Source organism: Protomyctophum parallelum (genome assembly GCF_964188405.1).
Source record: "Protomyctophum parallelum genome assembly, chromosome: 10".
NCBI classification, from domain to species: domain Eukaryota; kingdom Metazoa; phylum Chordata; class Actinopteri; order Myctophiformes; family Myctophidae; genus Protomyctophum; species Protomyctophum parallelum.
Genome location: NC_139704.1, coordinates 45,781,083 through 45,807,594, shown reverse-complemented (window position 1 = coordinate 45,807,594; position 26,512 = coordinate 45,781,083). Strand labels below are relative to the sequence as shown.

General features: G+C 45.0%; 1 protein-coding gene across 3 annotated transcripts in view; it reads left to right on the top strand.

Annotated features, from left to right (window-relative positions):
• Positions 1-2,888: 2,888 nt before the first annotated feature.
• The window catches only part of tarbp1 (TAR (HIV-1) RNA binding protein 1), a 58,376-nt gene continuing 34,752 nt past the window's right edge, over positions 2,889-26,512 (top strand). For 2 of the 3 annotated variants that reach the window (XM_083775744.1, XM_083775742.1), the window contains exons 1-17: positions 2,889-3,356; positions 5,590-6,125; positions 9,316-9,508; positions 9,699-9,796; positions 10,082-10,151; positions 14,162-14,316; positions 15,539-15,591; positions 15,700-15,797; positions 16,156-16,291; positions 17,049-17,145; positions 17,785-17,874; positions 18,243-18,339; positions 18,814-19,065; positions 19,582-19,682; positions 20,634-20,792; positions 21,359-21,591; positions 22,200-22,331. In XM_083775744.1, the coding sequence (XP_083631870.1) occupies positions 2,978-3,356; positions 5,590-6,125; positions 9,316-9,508; positions 9,699-9,796; positions 10,082-10,151; positions 14,162-14,316; positions 15,539-15,591; positions 15,700-15,797; positions 16,156-16,291; positions 17,049-17,145; positions 17,785-17,874; positions 18,243-18,339; positions 18,814-19,065; positions 19,582-19,682; positions 20,634-20,792; positions 21,359-21,591; positions 22,200-22,331 (2,879 nt within the window). In that variant the 5' untranslated portion in view covers positions 2,889-2,977. The remainder of the gene's footprint in view (positions 3,357-5,589; positions 6,126-9,315; positions 9,509-9,698; positions 9,797-10,081; positions 10,152-14,161; positions 14,317-15,538; positions 15,592-15,699; positions 15,798-16,155; positions 16,292-17,048; positions 17,146-17,784; positions 17,875-18,242; positions 18,340-18,813; positions 19,066-19,581; positions 19,683-20,633; positions 20,793-21,358; positions 21,592-22,199; positions 22,332-26,512) is intronic. The other variant, XM_083775743.1, reaches the window with a different exon arrangement.

Genomic DNA, 26,512 nt, shown 5'->3' with positions numbered 1-26,512 from the left:
GAAAATAGCCGACCTACCAGCTCACAACGGTGCATGTAGATCTATTATTTTCGCTGAATGTTCATCGCAGATTAGAGACGCTATAGGGTTTGTGTTGTTCAGCAGAAAACTCATCGAATTACCTGCTTGTATTGTTCACCCTCTGCGTGTGTGTGTGCATGCGTGTGTGTTTTATATCACTGGTTCTCAATGTTGGTTCTGGGGACCACAGGGGTCTAAAATGGACCCTTTCGGGTTTGTCACTCTTGAGAGTGTATACAACTACAAATGGAACCTAATGGACCCTTACATTTTGGTTCCCTTTGTACATTCTCAGAGTTAGAACTAACACAGAGAATTTTACAGTGGCGATTGAGGTCCCAGAGGTGAAACGATTGTATCAAATAGGGTTCCATGGCCAATGGCAATCTGAGAACCCATCAGCAAATAAAGGAGAAACAGTGTCAGTGTAATCAACAGTCTGTCTCGAGAGACGAGGCAAATTCATATTTAAAAAAAAAAAAGTTGAGGATCACTTTTGATAGTATTTCATGAAAATGAAATGTGTTTTTGTGTAGACTCTATATGGAATCATTGCGTATACCTGTATAAAATTACACACATTACTACAGTGTGTTTTGGGTGTTTTTATGCTGCAAAAATGGTCCAAAAATATTCAACCTTGTGGAAAATGGAATGTCAAATCTATCTCTGTTTGTCCAGTGTTTAATTGTGATGTTTCTTACGAATTCACGACCATTCTATTTGTAAAGGAACTATTTCTGTTGCTGAGGTGTATAATGGATCTATTTTTGTCCCCAAACAAAGCGCTCCTTTTTCTAGTTTACCCAGACATGCATTCCCTCCCCCCGACAACCCAGATAAACTGAGCTTATTGGAAAGTGATTGGGGCGCAAGTGAGTGAGTTATTTCACAAACAGATTTATTTGATGCAAATCATGTTTACGAAATCAAACAGTGTTATTGACCACTGGTTCGGGGGTCCCCAGGTGACAGTGAAGTGATATTTTAATGACCAACAAACAAACTGGTCAAACACTGATAAAGCTCACACCTCGCAATGAGGCGTTGAGCTTGTAGATCTGCTATATTTTCACAATATGCAGAGCTGCCAACCTGCACACATTTTGTGTACCAACCACGCAATTCTAGGCGTATAGACACCTAGAATTGCGTGGTTGGTACGCAAAATGTGTGCAGGTTGGTAGCTCTGCAATATGTATCTGGAACTGATTCAAGCTAAAAAGGTTTGGCCTAAAAAGTTTGACTTCCTGGCAAGAAGAATGCTGCGGCATGGTCAAGCTGGACCTCCAAAAGGCTTTTGACACCGTGGCGTGAACCACTCCATACAAGCTTTAACAAGCTTAAAGCTATTGGTTTTGATAGCACATCAGTGAGCTGAATGCAATCCTACCTGGAGGGGAGAGAACAGATGGTGGAGGTGAACGGAACACTGTCTCCCAGTGAGCTGTGGCGTCCCACAAGGAAGCATACTAGGGCCTTTACTGTTCCTAATATATGTTAACGACATGACATCAGCTTGTGACTGCAACTTGTTCCTGTTCGCAGATGACTCAGCACTGCTGGTCTCGGACGGGAACAAACTGCAGGTTGAAAAGACCCTCAGCTCTGAACTCTGTAGAATCTGCACCTGGCTCGCTGATAACAAACTATCCTTACACCTGAAAACAAACTGAATCCATTCTCTTCGGATCAAATAGTAATCTCAGCAAGGCAGATGGCTTCTTGGTTAGAGTGGGTGACAATATTATCACACGAAAAGATCAAATTACCTACCTAGGTTCCATCCTGGAGGCCAATCTTTCCGGTGATAAAATGGCCACCAACGTAATCAAAAAAGTAAATCAAAGAACAAGATTCCTTTACAGGATCTCCTCACTGGTCAACAAAAACACCTTGAAGACCTTAACAGGAGCCCTCGTACAATGTTTCTTTGACTATGCATCCACCTTTTGGTACCACAGCACCTCAAAGGCCCTTAAAACAAGGCTCCAGACCTCCCAAAACAAGGCTCCTACTTGGCCTCACCCCCTGAAGGGTCTGGTCCACATGATTCGATACACCACCAAGATACCCATGTACCTGTCTAAATACTTCCTTAATGTAAACGAAGTCCACACCCACAACACCAGAGGGAGTGCAACAAACCATGTACAACCCAGATTCGGCACAAACAAGGGACAAAATTATTTTCGCTCCTATGCCACCAAAATGTGGAACGCCCTACCAACAGTCATTAAGACATGTGAATCCCTTGACTCCTTCAAAAGGGCACCTACGGATGGCTGCAATTCGAAACTGGCCTCTGTAAAATCGGAATAGTAAGTAATAATATTACAGTAATATGTAACTAGTAACTTGTTACTGCCCAACACTGGGTATATAAGCAATCGTATTGCTCTCTCACTCACACACACACACACACACAAACACACACACACACACACACACACACACACACACACACACACACACACACACACACACACACACACACACACACACACACACAGAGCTGCAGTTCAAGCTTTGAATACATAATGACATATTGCCTCATAATTTAAATGTAATTAGTTGATTTATAATTGGCAAGATCTGCAATTTTGTTTTTATCAAAATGCCAAATAAATATAGCGAGTATACAAGCAGTATACATAAAGTACATTTCAGTTTACATTGATTTTACAGCACACTTATATTATTACACCGGTACACCCACACACAGAGAGAGAGAGAGAGAGAGAGAGAGAGAGAGAGAAAGAGAGAGAGATACTATTACTGTCTCGCGAGAGTATCAGGTGACGTACGCGGAAGTTTACATTCCGCATTGGAAACGCGTGGTGATGTCGCATCACATCACACCAGACTAGAGCGAGAGAAGAAGCTGAAGAACAACAGAGCGAAAACACCGATCAACTCGCTGCTGTGTGGCAGTTCACTTCACTCACTGTCCAGCATGGCTTCCTCCTCCTCCTCCGTGCTAATCAACGCTCTCCTGGCCAGCGGTCCCGACTACGACGTGCTGTTCGACAGCCTGTGCTGGCACCGCGACCAGTGGCCGGTGCGCACACACCAGATTGACGCGCTGACAGCCTTCATAGAGGGGCTGCATGGACCTCTGCTGTTGGCCGATGATGAGACCCCCGACGAGGAGGACACGAGCCCGTGCCCCTCATCATCACCAGCGGGAGAAAATGCCAAGAAAGCTCGCTGTCGTCTCACGGCCCTTAAGAGATGGCTTATAATAGGAAAGATCGAGTATGTCGTGTGGTCGCAGTGCATCGCCCTCCTCGCAAGAATCTCTGCAGATGACACAGCGTCGGCGAGCAGAGGAGGTATACTATACTTTACTGTATATACCAGTGGTTGTCAAACTTTTTCTTGTCAAGGACCACCAATGTTGCACTTATTAGCCCACGGACCCCCATTTGAAAAGATATGCCAGTGACCTCCCCATAAGAGAAGAGGGTCCATTTGGTTCGAAACTATTATTTAGCTGGGGCCCCCCTGGAACTCCCTCAGGACCCCTGGGGTCCCTGGACCCCACTTTGAGAACCGTGACTGTACTATATTATGGCATGACGAGCACTTTTAACCAGTGGTGTAAAGTAACTAAGTACATACACCTACTGTAGTATCATTTTGATGCATTTCTTGCTTTACTGTTTCCAATTGTCAGTAAGCTACATTACTTTTACTTCTACTCCACTCCATCTCGGAGGCAATCATATATTGTACAGTACTTTTACAAAAAATTACTCCACCACAATTATTTGAAAACTTTAGCTTCTATTTACTTTGTAAAACATACGTTATTCGGTGATGTAACTAAATGGGTTTTCAATGTATTGGGTCTGTGGTCTTTTCGATGGGTCCCAGCAGGGACATTTTATGAGTCCTACTAGTACTTCTACGATGTTAGAGTTCAGTACTGACTACTGAGTGAGTATTGCCGGCTCCGAGCCTCAGAGCAGAGGGTGACCTGATTTCGTCCTTTCTCAATTTAGTGAGTCAAGCATGGCAGGCATACAGGCTATTTGCATCACTGCATTATAATAACCACATGGCTATTTTCAGAGGATATTTGTACATTTGGAAAGGACATAAATATAAGTGTCCCGAAAGGGGCTATCCCATTCCACATATTATGTGGAATGGGATAGCCCCTTGCAGGACCCTTACCCTTTCTGCATTTGGGGAATTTGTGCAGAAAAAAAGGGTAAACAATATAAGGGGTTATGAAATGGGATATCATGCATAACACGCACTTTTACTTTTGGTAGCTTAAGTATATTTTGACTTTTACTCGTAAGTAACAGTATCCCCCCCCCCCCCCCCCCCCCACACACACTGGTTTTAACATCCAATAATTGATGGACACATGGACTTGATGACGTATTCCATAATGTTAAACGGCTGACTGGAAAGCTAATGTAATTGGAGTCAAATATCCTTCCTTCCTTGTATAATGTGTTTCTTTTGTATACTCTTTAATGCTTTGTGTCTTAACTTTTGTACGTTTCATAAAAGCATACTGTATTGCCTTGCATTGTGTTGAAATATGCTGCTTCACAAAAACATTAATATCTTTATTTAAAATGTCCAATTTATTTTCTACTTCTTCAAGTATGTGCTAAGAGGAAGTGTGTGATGTTATTGCATTTAATGTAGTATATGAGTTAAAAGAGTTACTGAAATAATCTAACTTAATTGCAAGAGAATCACATGAGTCCTGCACACGTACGCACGCTCACGAACTATCCTGAGTGTTGAATTAACACTGAGGGACGCACGCGTATAATAAAAATTATTTTTACTGCATTGGAAGACAAAACACCCACACTGTATTCAAATGCAAGAAAAATATTTAATGGGAAATTGGGAATACAACATCCCGCGTATCCAGATTCGGGTCACGGGGGTTAGCAACTTCCTCCTGGGGATATTGAGGTGTTTTCTTCCCCAGTGGCACGTGCAGACCTCACGGTCCTCCTAGGGGGACGCTTAGGACGCATCCGTATTCCGTACTAGATGCCCGAGCCACTTAAGTTGGCGGTTCTACTTTGAGTCCCTCATGTATGACTGATGTTCTCACCCTATCTCTAAGGGAGAGGCCGGCCAGCCGTCTGAGAAAACTCATTTCGGTCGCTTCTAATCTCCTGTTTTGGGGGCTTTTATTGATAGATTTACAGTAGCTTGACAGGAAATGGGGAGAGAGATGGGAGGGGAAGGGGCTGTGACACGCAGCAAAGGTCGTCGGAAACGGGACTCAAACCCGTGACACGCTGTCAGGCTGGATCACCAGCCTAGGTGCCCAGACAGCTACGCCAACCACCTGGGCCTGTATCCGCAATCACACTTCATGGCGTGTGTGATGGGTGAGAGAAGGAACGAAGACTGCTCGGTACATTGAGAGCTTTGCCTTCTGACTCGGCTTTGCTTTCATTTTCTTGTGCGTCCAACATGTGACTGTTGTCAGATGTGTGATATGTATGTATTCCAGATATACCAGAAGATTCACACAATGAATTGACATTGTTCCTATCTTTACAACTGTCCATTTCACAGGTATCGCCACCGCGCAGGAAAGCACCGGCGCCGCATGCAGGCTGCTGGGTGCGTGCGCCCCCCTGTGCGACGCCTCTGTCCCAGAGAGACTGTGGCACTGCGTCCTGCCCGCCCTGCAGCCGCCAGACGAGCACGATCACCACCAATCGTCGGAAGAAGAAGAAGCGTCTCTGGTCCACCGAATAGCAAACGTGGACGTTGCCGTGGAAGTCATGGCCGTCCTGTTGCCTACCCTTACGTCATCGCCGGACGACAAACATGAACGCCTTGCACACGCTGTGCTGTCGTCCGCCTTGTCTTTTGTCAAGCGCACGCCCGACACCGTGGCCGTCTCCAAAGTGGCCGTCAGGATTCTGTTGACCCTCCTCAACTGTTACGACGACGGTGGCGGCGGCAGGGGTTCAAAGCTGGGGAGTGCGCTGCGGTTCATCGTGGAGGATCTGTGCAGGTGGCACGCCAGCGACCGCACGGCCGCGGTCACGGAACGCACCTTACTGTGCTTGACGGTCCTCTCCGATCATCTGTTTCCTCCCACGGTATAATTGCATTTTTCATTCGTTTTTCTTTATCTTTCAGCTAATAAAGGAACACATAACCCCATTTTCATACAATATTATTAGCCCATCGCTAAGTCCCTCCCCAACCCGACACGTTAGCGGCGAGGAGACAAGGCAAGCTGTCCTTCTCCCCCATAGAGATGCATGTTAAATGACGGAATTTCTCCATATAAATAATCAATCATTTCAGTAGCAAGAGCATCAAAATGGCCAGCAGGCCTGCAGTAGGTTATGCACTGGACAAATTTGCATGACATTATTTAAATAAACTAGAAACACGAGGAAATGACACAGGGAGAAATCTACTTTTAACGACCGACAGGATACTATACTAATGACCGGTAAGACTACGGTCATTAGTATTATTGCCATCACCTGAGTGGGTCAGTCGTGTAACTTTCTCTACGTTAAGCAGTGTTTTTGTTCAACACAGCCATGCAAAATAACGAGATGAGGCATCTCAAGGGTCTTTCCTTTAAATACATTTCAATATAACATTGACCGCTATGAGGTGGCGAAAGCTTGACCTGCATAGCAACTGTTGCTAAACTATTTGGATTGGCATTGGACAATCACTTTTTGGGGTGGGATTTAGCGAAGGGCTAATTGGTCCTCACTAATGGCACCATTTCCGTCAGGGCCCTATTTCCGCCGGTGCCTTACCCCTTATCTCTAAACTTCTTTGAGAAACGCTGTAGTTTTATTTCTGTGAGCTTGGAAACCCTGTCGACCATGACATCGGTAGGCAGGTTTCTAAACTGTCCACATTCCACCGATGAGACAGAGTGAATCGGCGGAAATGGTGCCATTTTATAATGCAATCTTAAAACTGTGGTTCCCCAAACTATTTTGGGGTGTTCCCCAGATGATTAGCTTAACCCTTTTAGGACGGGAACCCCTTTTGGGGTAGTTGTTGCTACTGTATGTACAATACTGTATATATGGAAACATAATTATTTTTATAATTTATTTATACATTTTTGACGTTTTTTCAGAAAAACTAGGTCTGGATTTCTAAAGTTACAATTTAATTACTTTTTAAGACCATTTTAATACAACATTTTCCAAATTGTTAAATATTACGTAAGAAGGCAAGCATTGTGAAAAAAGCCGATCTACCAGCTCACAAATTGCCCACAATTCCAAGTGCTTGTCGGGTTCAAATATGACTATATGATTATAGTGAAGATGTGGTTGAAAATAGATTGTTAAAGTGCTCCTTTAACAGTTTTAAAAATATATTTTTTATCCCACGATTTTGTATCCCATTTTTCACCCCTGTGTCAATCATCTAATGTGATCCTGGGCTCTACACACCCTCCACCAACCTAGTCCCCATATATGGGGGACAAGGGGAGAGCAACGGACTTGAACTCATGCTTCCTTCATGCCTGAGTGTCCAAGTTGCTCCTTTTTACACCTGACAGGTGTAAACAGTTTTAATGCCGTGGTTAAACAATCGTGTTCCAGATCTCCCTGCCTAGTTTTCAAAGTGCCACTGTGCTGAATTGATCGTTGCTTGTCATGAAAATCCACTTTAACCCATTCTGACCTGAGATCAGATTCATACGAGGTTTCTGCCGGACACACACTGGTCTGATGAACCCATTCTGACCTGAGATCAGATTCTAAAAATGTCAGTCGCTCTTCGATTTTTCAAAAATAGCAGACCTACAAGCTCGTATCGCGCCACTCGGTGGCGCGATATGAGCTTGTAGATCTGCTATTTTTAAATAGCTAAAGCATAACATGATGCTGACACCAAAATGGGTGCCCGTTCAGAATGGGTTAAAATCGTGTAATCGCTTGTGGTAGTGTTAAAAAATATTCCAAAGTGGCGATCACAACCGCCGCCATTGTAATGCATTGGGCCTCGATTTCCCAGAAGTCTTTGCACGCCGGTGCGCCGGATGTTTTTGCAATGACGTCATCAAAACGCATCACCTATCCCAGTCTGTCTGATGGAAACCCTGTGTAAGACAAGGGGCCAGTGAGATTTGGTGCCCAAAGCGAAAAAAGGCGGAAGTATAGACGGTCCTTCCCGGTGTTTCAAAACGCCACTGAACAACTTCCACTGACATGAATAGCGGAGGGGGCGGAGCTTCGCGCCAGATCAGTCTCTATCCTTCTAATACTCTATAGAGCACCGAAGTCCTGACGTAACTCGCTCATCCCGACGATTCCCCTGGTTCGCGGAAGTAATTTCTCTATGGAGAATAACATGGGGTGATCTTAATATCGTCTACTATAAGCGTTGTGGTCCAAAAATAAACAAGCTGTCTCGGCGTTATTGTCAGGGAGGTGTCTCCGTGTCGTTTGCGACAGTCAGTCACTCCTATATGATACAGTCTGATTCTAGCGAAAATCTAACTAATTCAGTAGCAGTAACATTAGCGTTTTCTCTCAGTCAGTTGATTCTTCATATTCATATGAGTGAAGCGGCCGGGGTGACATGTTTATTTTTCAAACACAGTTGTTATATGAGGCGATCTCAAATCGCCTCAATGGGGATTTCAATGCAACTAAACAAATACATGAACCTGGGGACTGACGCCCTCTACTGAAAGTGACGTCAGACTTCGGTGCTCTATGGTGTAAGAGCCATTATGACCTAATGTTTTGCTGATTGACAGTGTCACTGCAGCTTGGTCAGTGTCTGGGCCAGCCCAGGTATTTAACCAGGCTCCTGATCAGGCACAGGTGTTGCCGGTGGCAGACGGCAGAGGCTAACAGTTTTCTACTGTGTTCAGGAGGGCTGGTCCCCTGTGTTTGTTACTGTTTCTTTCTTATTATTTTATCTGTATGTTGTATAGGAAAATGACTGCAGAGAATAAAGCAAAGTTAAATTCAACGGACATGTTTTGGAGATCAGTTTGTACTGGCACACGTAAGAACTTCCACCTGGCCGTCGGCAACCAGTAGTGCCATTAAGTATAGTATATAGTACTTTAGGCACTACACCCTGACCCTGTATGACTTAAAACGTATTATAAATGCGGATTAAACAATGAAAACATAACTCGTGTAATTCGTTATTGGGAGGGAAGCTGTTCTACAGTCACTTAAATCGTGTTCAGGAGTTTTTTTTTTTTTTTTTTACCATTTCTTTCGTTATTAGGTTTAGTTTTAGTTTATACTAATAATAACCTTTATTCCTCCTCCGTGTCAGAGCCAGCAGGCGCCATCCGGCCACCCTGACCCGCGTCTGTCTGTCCAGTTCTGGCGGATGGTCCAGGACGGACTGACTCACGCGGACACCGTGTCGCGCAAGCGCGCACTGTACCTGCTGAAGAGGGCCGTGGCCCGGTCGGAGGAGGAGGAGGAGGAGGCGTGCCACTGTCCCCGTTCTTCATCAGACCAAGGTAAAAAGGTTCCCAGCAAGTAGCTCTGGTCCGTAGCCAGCGCAGTGTTGATTTTGATGGCAAAACAATTATTTAGTCGACTAAAATGTATTTTTCAAGAGATTCAAGATTCAAGACGGCGGGCCTTGATGGTGTAGACATGATTAATCCAACGCCATGTGTTCTCAGCAACTCTTTCAATCGTTAACAGATGAGATCTTGTTCAGATGGGATCCTAGTAGAAGCAAGTTGCTCAGAGAGTTCTGGGAGGATTATGCACTGGTGATGGAGACGTTGGAGGAGAACCAGGTAGGTAATCCCGGGAAAAAAAGTGATTCCAATGTAGGCTATCACAACCATGTCAGTGATTCAGTGATGTCCCCTGCTGTCCCCCAACGCCCCGCAGCAATACCACTTGACCTTTCTATATTGTTGAGAACCTATTATGTAAATATGTCTTTTGCGTTGTTAATTTACTACAATGCAGCAACCTCCATGTGTACAATGATACCAGGCAACAATACAAACCATTCAGATTTGGATGTCGTCAGCAGCTTTAATTTCTGCTTGTTTTTTGTTTTTTTTTCTGTGCAGATTCATGTCATCCGACCAGTTCTGAACAGAATCGACATGCTGATCCAAACAACAGCATCTGACAGTGAAGGTGGAGTAAGACTTAAAGACGGAGTCCCGTCATTTTTGTACTTTTTCTGTTTTGTGTGTCTATGGAGTTAACCAGGTGTGGTTATAATAAATCGCGACACTTCATCTTTAAGCAACGATGCAACCCAAAGCACATGCCCTTCTACTTTTTACACTTACATGTCTAGGCCTGTCAAAATTGTTACATAATCGTATGATCGCACCTGCAGTGCGTTGTGTGAGCTTTTAGATTGGCTATTTTCAGCACGCAACTAAGTGAAAAATTAACTGTAGATTTAGTCGACTAAATTCTTATGATACTTAGTTGACGAAAACTAGACTAACACTAAAACGTTTCAGGTGACTAAACTATGACCAAAACTAAATTTATTCAGAAGACTGACTAAATGGAAATGTAGTGTCACAAAATCAACAATGTTGAGGTGTACCCAAACCCCAGACGCAAGCAGCTGAGCACCCCTCCCCCCCCCCCCCCCCCCCCCCCCCCCCCAGTGGTTGCACTGTTGACTCAGCACAGTCCAAGATGTTGCATAACGATAGGGTGAGCGGGGGGGAAGTCATTTATCTTCTTCTTTAATCTGTCGGCTAATTTCCGAAAGAAGAAGATGAGTCGCTTCCTATATTCTGGGGGGAAATCATTTTTTAATCCATTTAGAGTACAGTAGTCTACAGTAGTCTACTCTACAGCATCTAGAAATTTGTTCATAAAATGTAATTTTTAATAATTTACTAATTAAGGAATTGTTTGAGGCCTCATGCACACGTACCAAACACCAACCAAGCAATGTTTGGTCGTTCTTTTTTGTTTTTTTGGGCCACCACAATGCTTTTCACATGGTTTGATCAAACATTTGTGTTTGATTGCTGATTGCTGGTGGTGTTCTGCCCCTCCCCCCTCATCAAACACGAATGTTTGATCAAACCATGTGACTCCCATTGGAAAAGCATTGTGGTGGCCCAAAAAAATGACCAAACATTTGCTTGATTGGTGTTTGGTACGTGTGAACTAGGCCTGAGAGCTACTGATTCGTAGTATCGGCCTCAGGTCTTAATGGGTTAATTACAGCACTGGTTCCATTGGAACCATAGACTAAAAAAATATGGACAAAGCGTTCCCCGGGTCTGATATGGACGTAAGATGAAGCCAGTCAGTCCTTGAATTGTAAATCGACATCTTTCTAGATCCGTTTGGGTAGCCTGGTTAATAAACCAGATCGAATCAGCCGTTGGCAAAAATAAATTGCCTGCCGGCGGATTTCGGTCTGGAGAGGCTCAATTGTACGCCCATTTCCTACACCAGAGAATGTGGGCGGCCAATCGAGACACGGTATGCAATATGGGCGGGCTTTGGTACAGTGACTTTCAATGCTTGAGACCTTTGACTGACAGTAGCTCTGACCAATTGCGTCAAAGAGAAAATGTTTCCCTGGAAATTTAATCCAAGCTGAGCCTCCCCAGACTAATATCCCGCGGTCCGTGCGATATTAGTCTGGTTTATTAACCAGGCTACCGTTTGGGCCCAGCTGGCCCATTGGCTGGCCCAGACAACGAGGCGGGACTTCCCCTCTTCTTCTTTTATTTTGACTCAAACGGGGGGTGGCTCCCGATCATAGACTGTAACGGTAGCCACGCCCCTCAGAACATACGCAACTTTATGGTCCTTTTTTTAATAAATGGGACCATAATTTTCCAAAAAGAATATTATGACATGAGAAATGAGACTTTAAACTAGTGACTGGAAGCAGAAAGTATTCATGACCATGTTTATTAAGGTAATACAGTCTAGGTGAAGTTGGGCCTCTAGTCCTCTATGGAGATATGGGTTTTTTTTTTGGGCCCAATGACAGCGCCACAACAGGCCATTATATGAACTTTCAGGAAGTCCCGATTTCCTTAGTGGCTTCACAAAATATCTGTCTGACTGATTGGAACTCAGGCTGTTTCATTTCCATGTCCATTGAAAAGTCTTGGTCTTGAGCCCAGGCCACACTACTCTGGATGTTTTGCAAAACGGATATTTCCGTCCTCCGTTTTAGAAGAAATCCCTGCCCATACGACAGAGATATCTATGTCCACACACAAACGCAGAAACGCATTGAACACAGGATGAAATCACTGCAGTAGCAGGTTTCAATTGTAGGCTATATTATATTTGATTTTATATTTACACTTACACTTACACTTTTAATGAAGGAATAAGTACCACATTTTAAAAGCCACCTAAATTGTGAGTGGAAGTGAAACATGTTTCTTTCATTGTCTGTCAGCATGTCACACTATGTGCGCAAATCTCCAAATCCCGACTCTCGACTTTTCTCTCCATATAATTAAAAATCACACCTGTGTGAACCGAGTGGTGCAACTCCCCTCTCTCCCCCCCCCCCCCCTCTCTCTCTCTCTCTCTCTCTCTGCTTTATTATGGATATCAATGAACCTAGACAGTCAGCAGTTGGATTTGCGTCCAGCAGGTGGCAGCCATGTCACATACTTCTGTCGTTCCAATTTCACGCATGCGCACACCACTCGTGCTCTTGACGGATACATGATACGGACATTCCTGGTTGTAGGAGTGGTTGCACCACTCAAAAAATGATAGACACTTTACCATTGCTCTGGCGACATGGCAAGTCCTGCACAGAAAATAATAGCAGAGTCAGACCGCCACAACCAGTTGTGAGCTTCTTGTAGAGTGGCTATATTTTCCAGGTGTATAATAATGTCACGTTATAATGTAGGCTAATAAAAGTTCACGCACGCACATTGTCGGCATGCAGGCGCAGTGACAACGGAATGCAGTCAAGGGTGCGCCCTTTATTACCAAAACAGGAGAGAGATGTGCCATATGCGCACGGCGACCCACTGTATACTTTCTTCTCACCAACCACGCTATTTGATGCGATTCCATTCACACCTCTCTCTAAAATCGTTGATTATGCAGGCTAAAATCCTTGATTATGCAGGCTAAAATCCTTGATTATGCAGGCTAAAATCCTTGATTATGCGGGCTAAAATGTTTGATTATGCGGGCTAAAATCCTTTATTATGCAGGCTAAAATCCTTGATTATGCGGGCTAAAATGTTTGATTATGCAGGCTAAAATCCTTGATTATGCAGGCTAAAATCCTTGATTATGCGGGCTAAAATGTTTGATTATGCAGGCTAAAATCCTTGATTATGCAGGCTAAAATCCTTGATTATGCAGGCTAAAATCCTTGATTATGCAGGCTAAAATCCTTGATTATGCAGGCTAAAATCGTTGATTATGCAGGCTAAAATCCTTGATTATGCAGGCTAAAATCCTTTATTATGCAGGCTAAAATCCTTGATTATGCAGGCTAAAATCCTTGATTATGCGGGCTAAAATCCTTGATTATGCAGGCTAAAATCCTTGATTATGCAGGCTAAAATCCTTGATTATGCAGGCTAAAATCCTTGATTATGCAGGCTAAAATCCTTGATTATGCAGGCTAAAATCCTTGATTATGCAGGCTAAAATCCTTGATTATGCAGGCTAAAATCCTTGATTATGCGGGCTAAAATCCTTGATTATGCAGGCTAAAATCCTTGATTATGCAGTCTAAAATCCTTGATTATGCAGGCTAAAATCCTTGATTATGCAGGCTAAAATCCTTGATTATGCGGGCTAAAATCCTTGATTATGCGCATGTGATTTTGTGCAGTGAAATTGCAGGAAGTTGTGAAATATGCGGTTGAATGAGAAATGCTAAATAATAACTTGCGGAACATGCGGAAAGTTGTGAAATATGCGAAAAGTTGCACAATATACGTTTTATTTTGTGTTGTGAAATATGCAGGAAGTTGACAAATATGAGGGAAGTTTGCGCGATTATGCGACCTTTTTGAAGAAAACTTTTCATTGAATATGAACATTTTCGCTGAATATTATAATGGCATTCTTCTGGAGGTTCTAGTTAATGAACCGACATGTTGTTTGTGGATGGTGGTTTTGATGTTGCTGTGCTGACCAGTGCTCTCGTCTGTGTGTTGCAGTGTCAGGCTGTGGTCTGTTCCATCCGTCGTGGCTGCTATGCGTCTACCAGCGCATGTTTCACAGTGAGAACAAGTCCCTGATGAAGGAGGGAGTGTACCACCTCCTGGACCTGCAGGCTCTCCGGCAGCCAGCCTTCGCCTCTGCCTTCTCAAAGGTCCACACAAACTTATGTTGTACCTGGTACAAAACATTTTCAGATGGGGTCGGCGGCCAAATACATTTGGGGTCCTTGACATGAAAAGGTTTGAGCACCACTGACATAGCTACAGAAAACTGTAGCTATGTAAAAACTAAATGTGTTAACCCGTTAAGACCCGAGACCAGATTCTACAAATGTCTTCTAAATCCTAACACATTTAGTGCCAAATTAATCAACCGTAATTCCCCTTTCACTGCCGTTGTTTTTCACTAGCCTTTGAAGAATTACCCGATAGTGTACATCGCTCCATTGCACGAACGGGTGCCTTTAAAATAGCGCGATCGAATGTCCTAATGTCGGAAAATATTCCATGATGGCCAGTGAAGAAGAATATGGCCGCTCACTGCGCGCCGCCATTGTCCATAGCATTGCATTGGAGAGCGATTACCCAGTGGCCCGCAGAAGCAAGCAAGACTTGTACACCCAAATGTATGCCTCCTCCGTCCTCCAGCATGACGGTGTTATGGTGAAATTGATGACCTGACAGTTGACACATTATGTGACCACCTTGTGGTCACATAATGAACACGACTAGATTTAACTCTGTTCCATCAATCTATCTTGTCGCGGGGGCAACAACTCCACCAGAGAGCTCCAGATGTCCCTCAACAGAGCAACATTAGTGACTTTAAGTAACGCCGGCTACAGCAGTCGGCTCCGGCAACCGGAAATGGATCAGTGCTCGATACATAAACCTACTCTCCGTCGCAGCCCTTTCTACTACGGCACTTATACATAGTGTCTACAACGCCATGTAATAACCATGTTTATTGAAATTATAGCTGTCATACATTTACACCGATTGCTCCATCACCTCTCTTATGCTGTGTAATGTAATGTTCATGCTCTGAATGAAGAAATAACACTAATACCATATGTCATATTAACCATGTTCATTGGTTAAATCCATGAATAAGCTGGTCACCCATGTTGTCAGGTCACCAATATCATTGTAACCCCGTCATGCTGAAAGATGAAGGAGGCGAGGAGACAAGGACTTGAGTATTGGGATCTGGCTATTGAGATGTGGTACAATTATGCTGCATTTGGTGTTTTCAGCACCCTCTGATGGATAAATAATGCACCGATAGCCTCATCACAACTAGTTTTGCACTCAACTGAAAATGCTGAGATTTAGATCTGAGTTTGATTTTTCCGCTGTACTCTTGCTCTGCAGTTCATTGTTGGCCCCTTCATGGATGTACTCTCTGAAAGCTCCCTCTTTCACAGGTATGAAGGAATCTCACCAAACTGTACAATCATTTTACTGCAAAATTAAACGGCAGCCTGTTGATTTACTCCCTTTCCTAATTAAACAACTCTATAATCTCTTCCCAGGGCGGCTGGTCAGAGCGTTGGGGACTGTCCCGAGTTGGGGGTGAAACTCCAAGCCTTCATGGTTACTTTCTTCACTAGCCTACCGCGAGAGGACAGAGGTACAGATCATATACACAATGATACTTATTATACTGGAAATTATGGGAAAGCATCCGTGTCATTTTAGATCTTTGAGTTGGCTAATACTAGCATATTTACAAGCTCGCAGAGAGTCACTAACTGCTGCGCTGGCCTGTTTTGAACAAAAAGCCTCAAATCATTGTACGCATCGTGCAATTTACGTGAAATCTTTCACAGACTTTCCTGTCTAAACGTAAATGGAAAAAGTTAAAATATGGCGATAATATCCACGTATATTGGGGTTTAATTGTTTGATGTTTAATGCTTTTAGTTGTGCAGCCCCGCCCGGGTGCAGAATGCCATCTCTGACTGGTTGTCTGCTGCTCTTGACTGTAGGGCCGGTGTTGCTGCAGCTGATTCAGAGGCTTGGATCGCAGCACTGGTGTGCAGTACCCATCCTCTTCCTGTCAGAGGCGCTGTCGTACCTCCCTGACAGCCCTTTGCTGGGCGCCGACGGGCTCAGTGCTCTCAGGTACGTGTTCAATTGGAAGACGATAACAAATTAATAAATACAAATATCAACAATAAAATCATCTAAGATAGTGATGGTACAAATGCTAGTGAGAGTAATAATACAATAAGTATAAGTTGTATATAAAATGTTTATGTCTGAAAAAATTGCTTCATGATAGTTTTGATGATTTTCTTTTGTATACTCTTATGTTTCTATATGCTCCTGTGATATTTTATTTTTATTATATTTTATCAAGGTGGGCAAAATAAGCTTCGACTTCAGCCCATACCTTTTCGGCCAAATAGTCACTTTGTTGACTAAGTTCTACTGTAAATTGCTTGTTTAAAAAAATAATAATGACAGAAATAAATGAACTAACTAACTAAGATACCAGGCAATGTCGATACCAGACCATGTCCACAGACGCCACACATACACACTGTTAGCCTCGGTCCCAGGCTTACTTATCTGCGAAAAGAAAAGCCTGGTCACAACCTAAGGCAGAGAAGCTATCGGCGGTTGTATCCTCCGGAACAGCCGTCAAATGTATTTCCCCCGGATACGATATTTTCCAGACCAATCACAACACTTGTTTCATTCGCGGAGAATGTAAACTGATTTGTAAAGCATCAACGATTTCACTTCCGCTAAAATCCCGCAACTTCCGCTGATAGTCTTTTCAGCTTAGGTCTTGCCCAGGGTGACACACTGTAGGGTCCGTCGTAACTAGAATGGACCGCGTGTGGATGAACTTTGTTTCTGTGGTGTCTTTCAGGGAAGTGATGCGTTGCACTATGATTACCCATCAGGTCCTGCTGAGAGGAGCGGCCCAGTGCTTTCTCCTACGCAGCGCTCTGCGTCTCACCGACGTGGTAAGATGAATCAATGGGATGTCCATCTACTAAGGCTGGGCAAATATACCCAAAATGTAGAACCTCTTACTGGCTAAAGGCCCATTGGAGTGGGGTGAGAGTGATGAGTTGCACTAATGGATGGGGCGTCAGGTTGCAAGTGGCACCCGCGCTCCATTCCGACGCCATCCTGGGGACACACCCATGTGCACAGGGGCCATCTGACTCACTCGGAAGTAGTTACAAACTATAGATTCTATATTTTAATCTTTATAATGATGCATACTCCTCCTTTGAATATACTTTAATGAATCTGTAGTCCAGTTTTCGGTGAAGAGATGACCACTGAAAGCTCACATAAACACTCGAAACCCGAAAAACGTCTTCTTTCGCTCTTCACCGAAAACTGGACTATGACGCGTTCCTGAGCCATAGATTTGATGACCGGGTCATTTACAGTACAGACCTTTTGTCACGCAGTTTAGGCAGTGTAAAGAAGAAAAAAATCATTAATTCGTTGTAATCGAGGAGAAAGTTTGAAATAATCATGATCAAATCACGATTTGAAGTCATATCGCCCGGCTCTAATATCTACTTTACTGAAACGTTCAATGTCGCTAGATAACATGGGGTTTGTGTATTTCCTTGTTTGTGCTTCAGACCGCCGTCGGCGTTGATGATGTGTTCAGTTTCCTGACGCATTTCCGCCCAGATGAGTCTCTGTGCAGGGGGACGTCACTGTGGATTCAGGTAATGGCTGAACGCAACAGAAAAGCTGTAGCCGTTGCTACCTACTGTATCCACACTTTTCCTGGGCTGTGTGTGCTCCAGTTCCTGTTGATTTCATTGGATATCATTGGTCATCTGACCAGTTTCATTGGCTTTCATTGGATCAAATCGACAGGAACTGGAGCACACACAGCCCAGGAAAACAGTGTGGATACAATGTGCTTAGTACAGCAGAGAAAGTGAGTTTATTTATAGTTCTCAACCTTTTCAGGCCGTGACTCTTGGGAGATCCATTTGAACCCCTTGTGGTCCCCGGACCGAACGCTGTGAGAACCAAAATTAATAGTACATAATGGATAAAGTGCAAAACCAACCTTCCTCCACTCTAGCTGTGTGCCTGGCTGTCCATCAACGAAGACACCTTCAACGTCAGAGCCTATGTCCAGTCAGAGATGCACACCTTCCTCCAGGTCCCAGCTAGTACAGGTGAGTCCCACACCTCCCTCCAGGTCCCAGCTAGTACAGGTGAGTCTCACACCTTCCTCCAGGTCCCAGCTAGTACGGTATGTCACATCCATCTGACATTCAGTGCAGGTCGGTCGGACGGCGATGAACTAGATACCTGAGTAAAGTTCATTTTAAGCTGCATCCCACAGATCCACGTCCATTTCCGTCTGCCTTACCGGTATGCCGCATGGCACCGTTAAAATGTTTTTTTCTTTTTCTTTTTCATGGAATCCGGGGCCTCTAGTCTAGAACTCTAGTCTAAAGTAGGAACATTAGATTGAACACCTTACCACAGAATGTAGGCCTTGGGATTTTTCTCTCTCTACACGTTTCATGGATTTATTATACTTCATTTAATGTTGATGATGCTTGTCGAATTGTCCTATGGTTTGTATATTTTATGTATGATATATGTTACAAGAAGGCTATCATTTTACTGTCGCCATTCTTCAGGTCAAAATGAAAGCTTACCCGATCCCAAAGAGGCCGACAAGCTAGCCAGAGCCGTTCTGCTGTGCGTGGACATGCAGGAGAACCCAGACTCTGGCGTGGAAGTGCTGCTGTCCCCGTTGTTGGACACGCTGAGCCGGATCAGCACCAACGTCTACCTCCCGCTACGCAAGACGGACAAGTGCCTTCAGCTGCTGCTGCGCCTGCTGCAGCTCAAAGCAACGCCTCGCTGTCGCACGGCGGAAGACAAGCAAGGTTTGTTTGCAGTAATCTCTCTGACTGCAGCAAACGGTGTTGAGTTTGTCTATGACACTAATCGTAGTGTAAAAAAGTACAATATTTGCCTCTGAGATGTAGTGGAGTAGAAGTGAATGTATTGACAATGGGGAAAATCCATTAAAGTAAAAGAAATCCACTTGAGTACAGTACGTGAGTTAACCCATTCTGACCGGGCACCCATTTTGGTGTTAGCATCATGTCGTGCTTTAGCTATTTAAAAATAGCAGATCTACAAGCTCGTATCGCGCCACCGAGTGGCGCGATACGAGCTTGTAGGTCTGCTATTTTTTGAAAAATCAAAGTCACTTTTAGAATCTGATCTCAGGTCAGAATGGGTTAATAATGAAACTGTCAGGATGTAATAGACATTTTTTAGAATCTGATCTCAGGTCAGAATGGGTTAATGTACACCACTGGCAAATACTGTCGCGCTAAAATGCCAAACACTGTTTTCAGATGACTCTCTGCTCCGTGTGTGATTGTGTATGGCAGGTGACAGAGTGGCGGTGGACATGGAGAAGATCATGCTTCGGGTCATTGATCCTGTTCAGGAGTTTATCCTGAGACGACTGCAGTGCGGGGAACTTGTAGAGGTACAGTCAATTTACAATTTACAATTTAGGCATTTAGCAGACGCTCTTAATCCAGAGCGATTTACAATAATCAGGAACAAAAGCATGGGAATACATCACAAAAGCATTTATCATAAAACATGCGTAAGCTAAGAAAGTAACAGTGGAATATCTATATTATGAGACTATACATATAAGCTATATATATATATACTACTATGCTATACAGTACATATGTACTATGGCGTGCTATGACTACCGTATATACAATGCAATTATAGTGCTGTCTACATAACATGCTATAAGTCTGTATCAGATGCAATCTAAGTCTACAGAAATGCTATCTAAGGGGGTAGGGTAAGTGCTATGGGCCATGATGGAGTCTGAAAAGGTGGGTTTTCAGACTACGGCGGAAGATTGGGAGTGATGCTGCAGTTCTGACTGCAATGGGAAGTGCATTCCACAGTTTTGGAGCCCTGCAATGCAGCCTAGCACCATAGATGAGTGGTTCTCAACGCCCCACACAGAACCCCATTTGAACAGGGAACTTCAGTGTCATCAGTGCCCCCCACAAAACGACGTGGCCATCCCCCTGTGGGAGAACCACTAGCATACATGACTGTTGTCCATGCAACGTCAGTTGTGCCTTGTAGCTATAGGGAGCTAGGGGTGGAAATCTCTAGGTACCTTAAACCAGACGATTCCATTCAGATTCGGAGGGCTACAATTCGATGATGAATCAATCTCCAATGCACCACGATGCATCTCCATTACAATAATACGATTTATTCCCCCCTCACTGTGTGACTAATAAACAAAGTGCTTTCTAATGATCCACAATGAAAGCGGATGAATTCACTTCCATTGTCTTTTATTACATTACAAACAAAAACATTAAGAAATGACGATTCATAATCGTCCGTCCGTGTCCGCATGGCGATTAATCTATGACTGGGTTTTGTTTACTTGCAGGTATGTGACGTGGAGCGGGCGGAGCTATACCTCGCCGTGTTGAGGCATCTGGTGGCGATGTACGGCGGCGTTCCCCAGTATCGCTCTAAGATGCAACAGACCTATTTCCCTAAAGTCATCAGAGGTTGTCTCAGGACCCTGCAGGAACCAACACCACAGGTACCATCACCGTTACCACTGGAGACTGGCAGAGGAATAGAGATGCCTGTCTGTTTTGTGAAATTGAAAATGAGGTTAACTTTTTGTTTTTATTGCCCTAAAAATGACCACATGAGAGAGGTACAGTATTTGTTAGTAAGGTGTCTTCTGTTTTGTGGTGATGTCCTTGAGTTAGATGATTATGAAAAGAACCTCATACAGTATGTCCAAAACTGTTACTTTTTTTTAGGGATTCAAATAAAAATAAAGGCAAAAGTAGCATCTATGCCCTAGTTGCTCACTTGTATAAGGTTAAGGTTATAAGGTTAACCCATTCTGAACGGGAACCCATTTTGGTGTCGGCATCATGTTATGCTTTAGCTATTGAAAAATAGCAGATCTACAAGCTCGAGCTTGTAGGTCTGCTATTTTTGAAAAATCGAAGAACGACTGACATTTTTTTAGAATCTGATCTCAGGTCAGAATGGGTTAATCAGACCAGTGTGTGTCCGTCCAGTGGAAACCTCGTATGAATCTGATCTCAGGTCAGAATGGGTTAAATCTTGTTTTCCGTGTGTGTTTGCCAGATCCTCTCCGTACCAGGCCAAGTGTCCAGGGCGGTGGCCATGGCGTCACTGGCCACAGTGTGTGTCCTGGCGGAGCAGCAGCACATGTCTGACCAGCGCTCGGAGACCGCGGCCGCTCTGAGCGCTCTGAATGACTACCTGTACGGCTCGGTGCAATGCGCCGACGACAGCCAGAGCCCTGTGGGACGATTCAACCAGAGACTGCTGAAGCCACAGACCATAGACGGCACAAGGTTAGTGACCCATTCTGACCTGAGATCAGATTCATACGAGGTTTCCCACTGGACACACACTGGTCTGACTAACCCATTCTGACCTGAGATAAGATTCTAAAAAATGTCAGTCGTTCTTCGATTTTTCAAAAAAAGCAGACCTACAAGCTCGTAGCGCGCCACTCGGTGGCGCGCTATGAGCTTGTAGATCTGCTATTTTTCAATAGCTAAAGCATAACATGATGCCAACACCAAAATGGGTTCCTGTTCAGAATGTGTTAAGAGCCCTACTTAAAAAAATACTTTGTGAGTACCACTGTCTTTCATTACAAATGTTTTTTACATTTTTTAAGTGTAAAACATTTTTGGCGCGTGATCTTCAGAAGCACAGATACATCGGCATGATCTCGTATACCTGCCATTTTCACCAATCTTTTACCCCAAAGCCGTTGCGATAGGGTTCAAGTGGTTAAAGGCCGTCCGATGTGATTTGAGCGTAATGCCTGATTTTTATATGAAGATCTGTCGTACGATGGTGTTGTAAACACCGAACACAGCAGACCCACAATGTTCGGCACGTTACCAAAAAAGAAAATACAGTGGGGCTTTTATTTCTGTTTTGCCTACAGTGATGCAGGACTGCAGGGTCCTGTGCTGCAGAACTGGGGCCGAATGTCGGCCCACTTCATGAGGGACCAGTGGATCTGCTTGGGGTTCCTGATGAGGGCCGGTGTCGTGTCCGATACTGAGGAGACTTCCAGGTAGGGCTGGGCCATAGTATGGAGAAATATAATATCACGTTATTGTTCAGGCAGTATCACGAAACCACAATATTATCAAAATTATTTTTCGTGTCAGTTTGTATGGTTGTTTTTCCAAGATATTTAACCCATTCTGACCGGCCTGAGATCAGATTCATACGAGGTTTCCACTGGACACACTGGTCTGATGAACCCATTCTGACCTGAGATCAGATTCTAAAAATGTCAGTTCTATTTCGTCCCTGCTGACCGCCAGAGGCGGTGCTTTAAGCACTGAATACGTCCCTTCGCGCATGCGCAGTCGAGTATTTTATACCAACAATGTCGGTTGACCCCGTGATGACCCGGAGTCGTCTATAACTTCCGGCAGTCATCCGGGGCTCAGTCCCTAATTTCTTCTCGCTTGCGCAAGTTGTACATAGCACAGAGTTCTACAGCAGAATTAAACTGCACGATAACAGAACTATTGCTTTGCTACTACTAAGTCGCCGGTAGTCCCGCGACCATTGTTGGTCGGAGCTGTGACGCGTGCGTTCGCCCTCCAGGGACTGTGACTTAATATTACTATTATTGTATCGTTTTCGAGTGGAGCTGGGCTTCACATCGTCTTCTTTCCCCGTGGGAACAAGGTAAGCAGACAACCCCTGTTCGCATAGGCTGCGTGCGCGCTGCTTCCCTGCAACACACACGGTTGCGTGCAGCGTGCTACAAACGGCGACCTGAGCGTCCCGTTTTAGCACCCGTCAAAGTTGAACGGATAGCTCGTTCTCTTTGACAGCTTACGCTGTCTCGTTTTCCCACGAAGGCTGCGCCGCAGTGCTGGTGACGGCAAGCGTTAGCACTACCCGCTCCCAGCACGTGAGTCGACGCTAGTATTATTTGTTTACTACTTACCTATACTACTTATACTTATACTACTTATACTTATAAGTGTACTTATCTACTGCTATATTACTCTGCCTCTCTGAGCGAGTCTTTGCTGGCACTGGCCAGCTATATAGCACCGCCGCGTGCTACAAACGGCGACCTGAGCGTCCCGTTTAGCACCCGTCAAAGTTGAACGGATAGCTCGTTCTCTTTGACAGCTTACGCTGTCTTGTTTTCCCACGAAGGCTGCGCCGCAGTGCTGGTGATGGCAAGCGTTAGCGCTACCCGCTCCCAGCACGTGAGTCGACGCTATTATTATTTGCTTACTACTTATACTTATACTACTTATACTTATACTACTTATAAGTGTACTTATTTACTGCTATATTACTCTGCCTCTCTGAATGAGTCTTTGCTGGCACTGGCCAGCTATATAGCACCACCGCAAGGTTACGTCAGTAACCCCGGTTATATGAATTGGCTTGACTGATTTAGTCACTTGTTCTCAAATAGTGTACTTTAATTTCGGCACAGAGCCATTGCCACTTTATAGGTTGGTTTTTCTGAAATTATATATATATAACTATATCATTATATATATATCATATATACTGGTCTCTGCTAGAGCACCCCTTACCTGGCATAGGCGGCGTGCGCGCCCCCTCCCTCCAGCTAAGCGGCCTTTAGCAGCTACAGTAGCCTCTACTGGCACAGGCAGCGTCCGCGCTCCCTTCCTACCAGTTTACGGCTCCACCCCTAGCGACCACTAGCGTCCGCGCTCTGGGCTACATCTGCGGGTTTCCAATGGACGAACCCCGCCACCACCTGTGCACCTCCTGCCAGGCTCCTCTGCGGCCAGAGGATGGGCATGACCTCTGCCCTGGGTGCCTTGGCCCCCAACATCTGAGGGAGGCACTCGGTGACAACCCATGTCACGTGGACGCAGGAGCGTCCAATCTCTCTCGCCGGTAATGAAGGCTAACAAAACCCTCCCCGGACAGAAGGTACGTTATCGTTTAAAGCGGCGCTATCCCCGCTAAACAGACGTTCATATGATTTCATATACTTATCATGGCATAACCTCCTGTGTGTGGGTAAAGGCTGCGTTCGCGCCGCCTCCCTGCTCTGCATACGAGGTCTGTTCGACTGTGAACGCTAGCGCTTATTATAAGCGACTATAAGACTTGCCGAAGGATAAGAACACTGTCATATTACCTTCGTTTGTTAAACACGCTACTTTTTAAGCTTTGTTTAGCCCCTGCTGGTGATGGCAAGAGCCTTGCTGGCCAAAGCAGCATTCAAGCTTAACTGCTTTTGCGAATAGCTGTATTGTTGTTGTTATTATCAGCCCGGTACAGGAGCAGCTTCCTGCGTCCTCCCAGGGTATTGATGTTGCTACCAGTATAGTTTGTAGCAAAATAGTACTAACAGCTACTGGTGTACATAGCCTGTCTGGTTGTTAACCCAGCTGGCCCCCAGTAGTGGGCCTAGCTGAAGCTGCTACCAGTATGTCTGGAGCTCAAAGCTCCATTAACAGTTTTTTGCATATACAGTGGGTGCAACCTGGTTTGTTCCCACAGGTCGGATTAGTGCCCCTGGGTACCTGTAGGTCCTATTAGCCCAGCTGGTCCCCAGCACAGAGTATCTGGCGCTGCTGACAGCGTAGCTCACAGCTGCTACCAGTAGCTTAAAGTTAAAGCTGTGTATGAACAGGCTATAGCTTGTCTTGTTTTTTAGTAGCCTAGCTGGTCTCCAGCATAGCTCTCTAACTGGCGCTGCTACCTGTAGTTGTAGCCCAAGCGCTTATTATACTATTGAAGATAAAAAGCTATCTGTATATAGCTTGCCTTACTGTTTGTTGGCCCAGCTGGTACAGGGCAGGCAGCGTATGCGCTCCGCTCCTCCAGCATACGGCCAGCTTGATGTTACTTACTACTAATCGTTTGTTAGCTCAAGCATTTATTAACAGCTATTGGTGTATAGCTTGTTATGTTCATTAGCTGCAGCTGATACAGGCAGCGTACGCGCTCCCTTCCTTCAGCAGGTGGCCCCTATCGGTGGAGCTATCGGTTGTAGCCTTTTCTCCAAAACTAGCTTGTGTCGGTTTATTTAACCGAACCTGGCTGGGGTAGGCAGCGGTAGCGCTCCCTCCTCCCAGCATGAATGCGTAGTAGTGCACACGTGACTAGTGTATTGGAAGTGTCTTTTGTTTCGCTCTGGACTAGCAAACATAAATAATAATGCACTGGAGTTTGGATAAGCGTCATAGTGCCGTGATAAACGGTCACATAGGAAACACTACAGCTGCTACATAGCAGCGTCCAAACCTTGACTGAAGGCTACTTTATTATCATAAATTATAAGTAAGCCTCCGCCGGGGGTACAGGTAGCGTAAAGCTCCCCTCCCCCACCGCGACCATGCAGGTCGCAAAGTCTATCTAACAGCAACGTTTGTGTGCTGTTTCTATGATGCACTTTACATCTGGTTGAATCTCAAAGTGCTGCAATGAGCATTTGCATAAACGTAAATGCATACTCGCATGCTGCGGCAGGTATAGCAGCATTCAGTTTTTCGATTAAGTCATTATATGCCGATCTAAGTTAAAGCCTCTGCTGGCACAGGCAGCGTACGCGCCCCCTCCCTGCAGCATATGGCCAACACCTAGCAAACCAGTAGCGTCCGCGCCCTGGGCTAGTTGGGACTGGTGTGCACCGGCCGGTCCAAAGGAACCGGTGCCACCACAACGGAGAGCACCCACTTTCGTACCTCGAAAGCCTCTGCTGGTACAGACAGCGTATGCGCTCCCTCAAGCATATGGCCAACACCTAGCAACCAGTAGCGTCCGCGCCCTGGGCTAGTTGGGACTTGTGTGCACCGGCCGGTCCAGAGTAACCGGTGCCACCACAATGGAGAGCTCCCACTTTTGTACCTCGTGTGAAGCTCTCCTTCAGCCGTGAGCCGACCTTGGTCCTGCCCCGTGTGCCAGGAGGAAAAGGTCTGACCGCTGACTACAGCAGATCCGAGAGGGCTCAGCTATCTGCAGAGTTGGCCCGCATGAGGGCCATGCTCACTTCAGATAACACCTAGGCACCTCGGAGGGTGCCGAAGCGCCTACCTCTCCGATGCCACAACTGACTCAAGGTTGATGTGCTCTCCCCGACAGCTTAAGCTACGCACTTCCATGACTATGAGGAAGATGCAGAAGGCGGTGCCTCCCAGGCATCAGAGCCGGCCTCCCACTTCTCAGCTCATGCGCATAGCCGTGGAACGCATACTAAAGCAGGCAGTCGGCTCCTCCAAGCGCCTTCTTCTT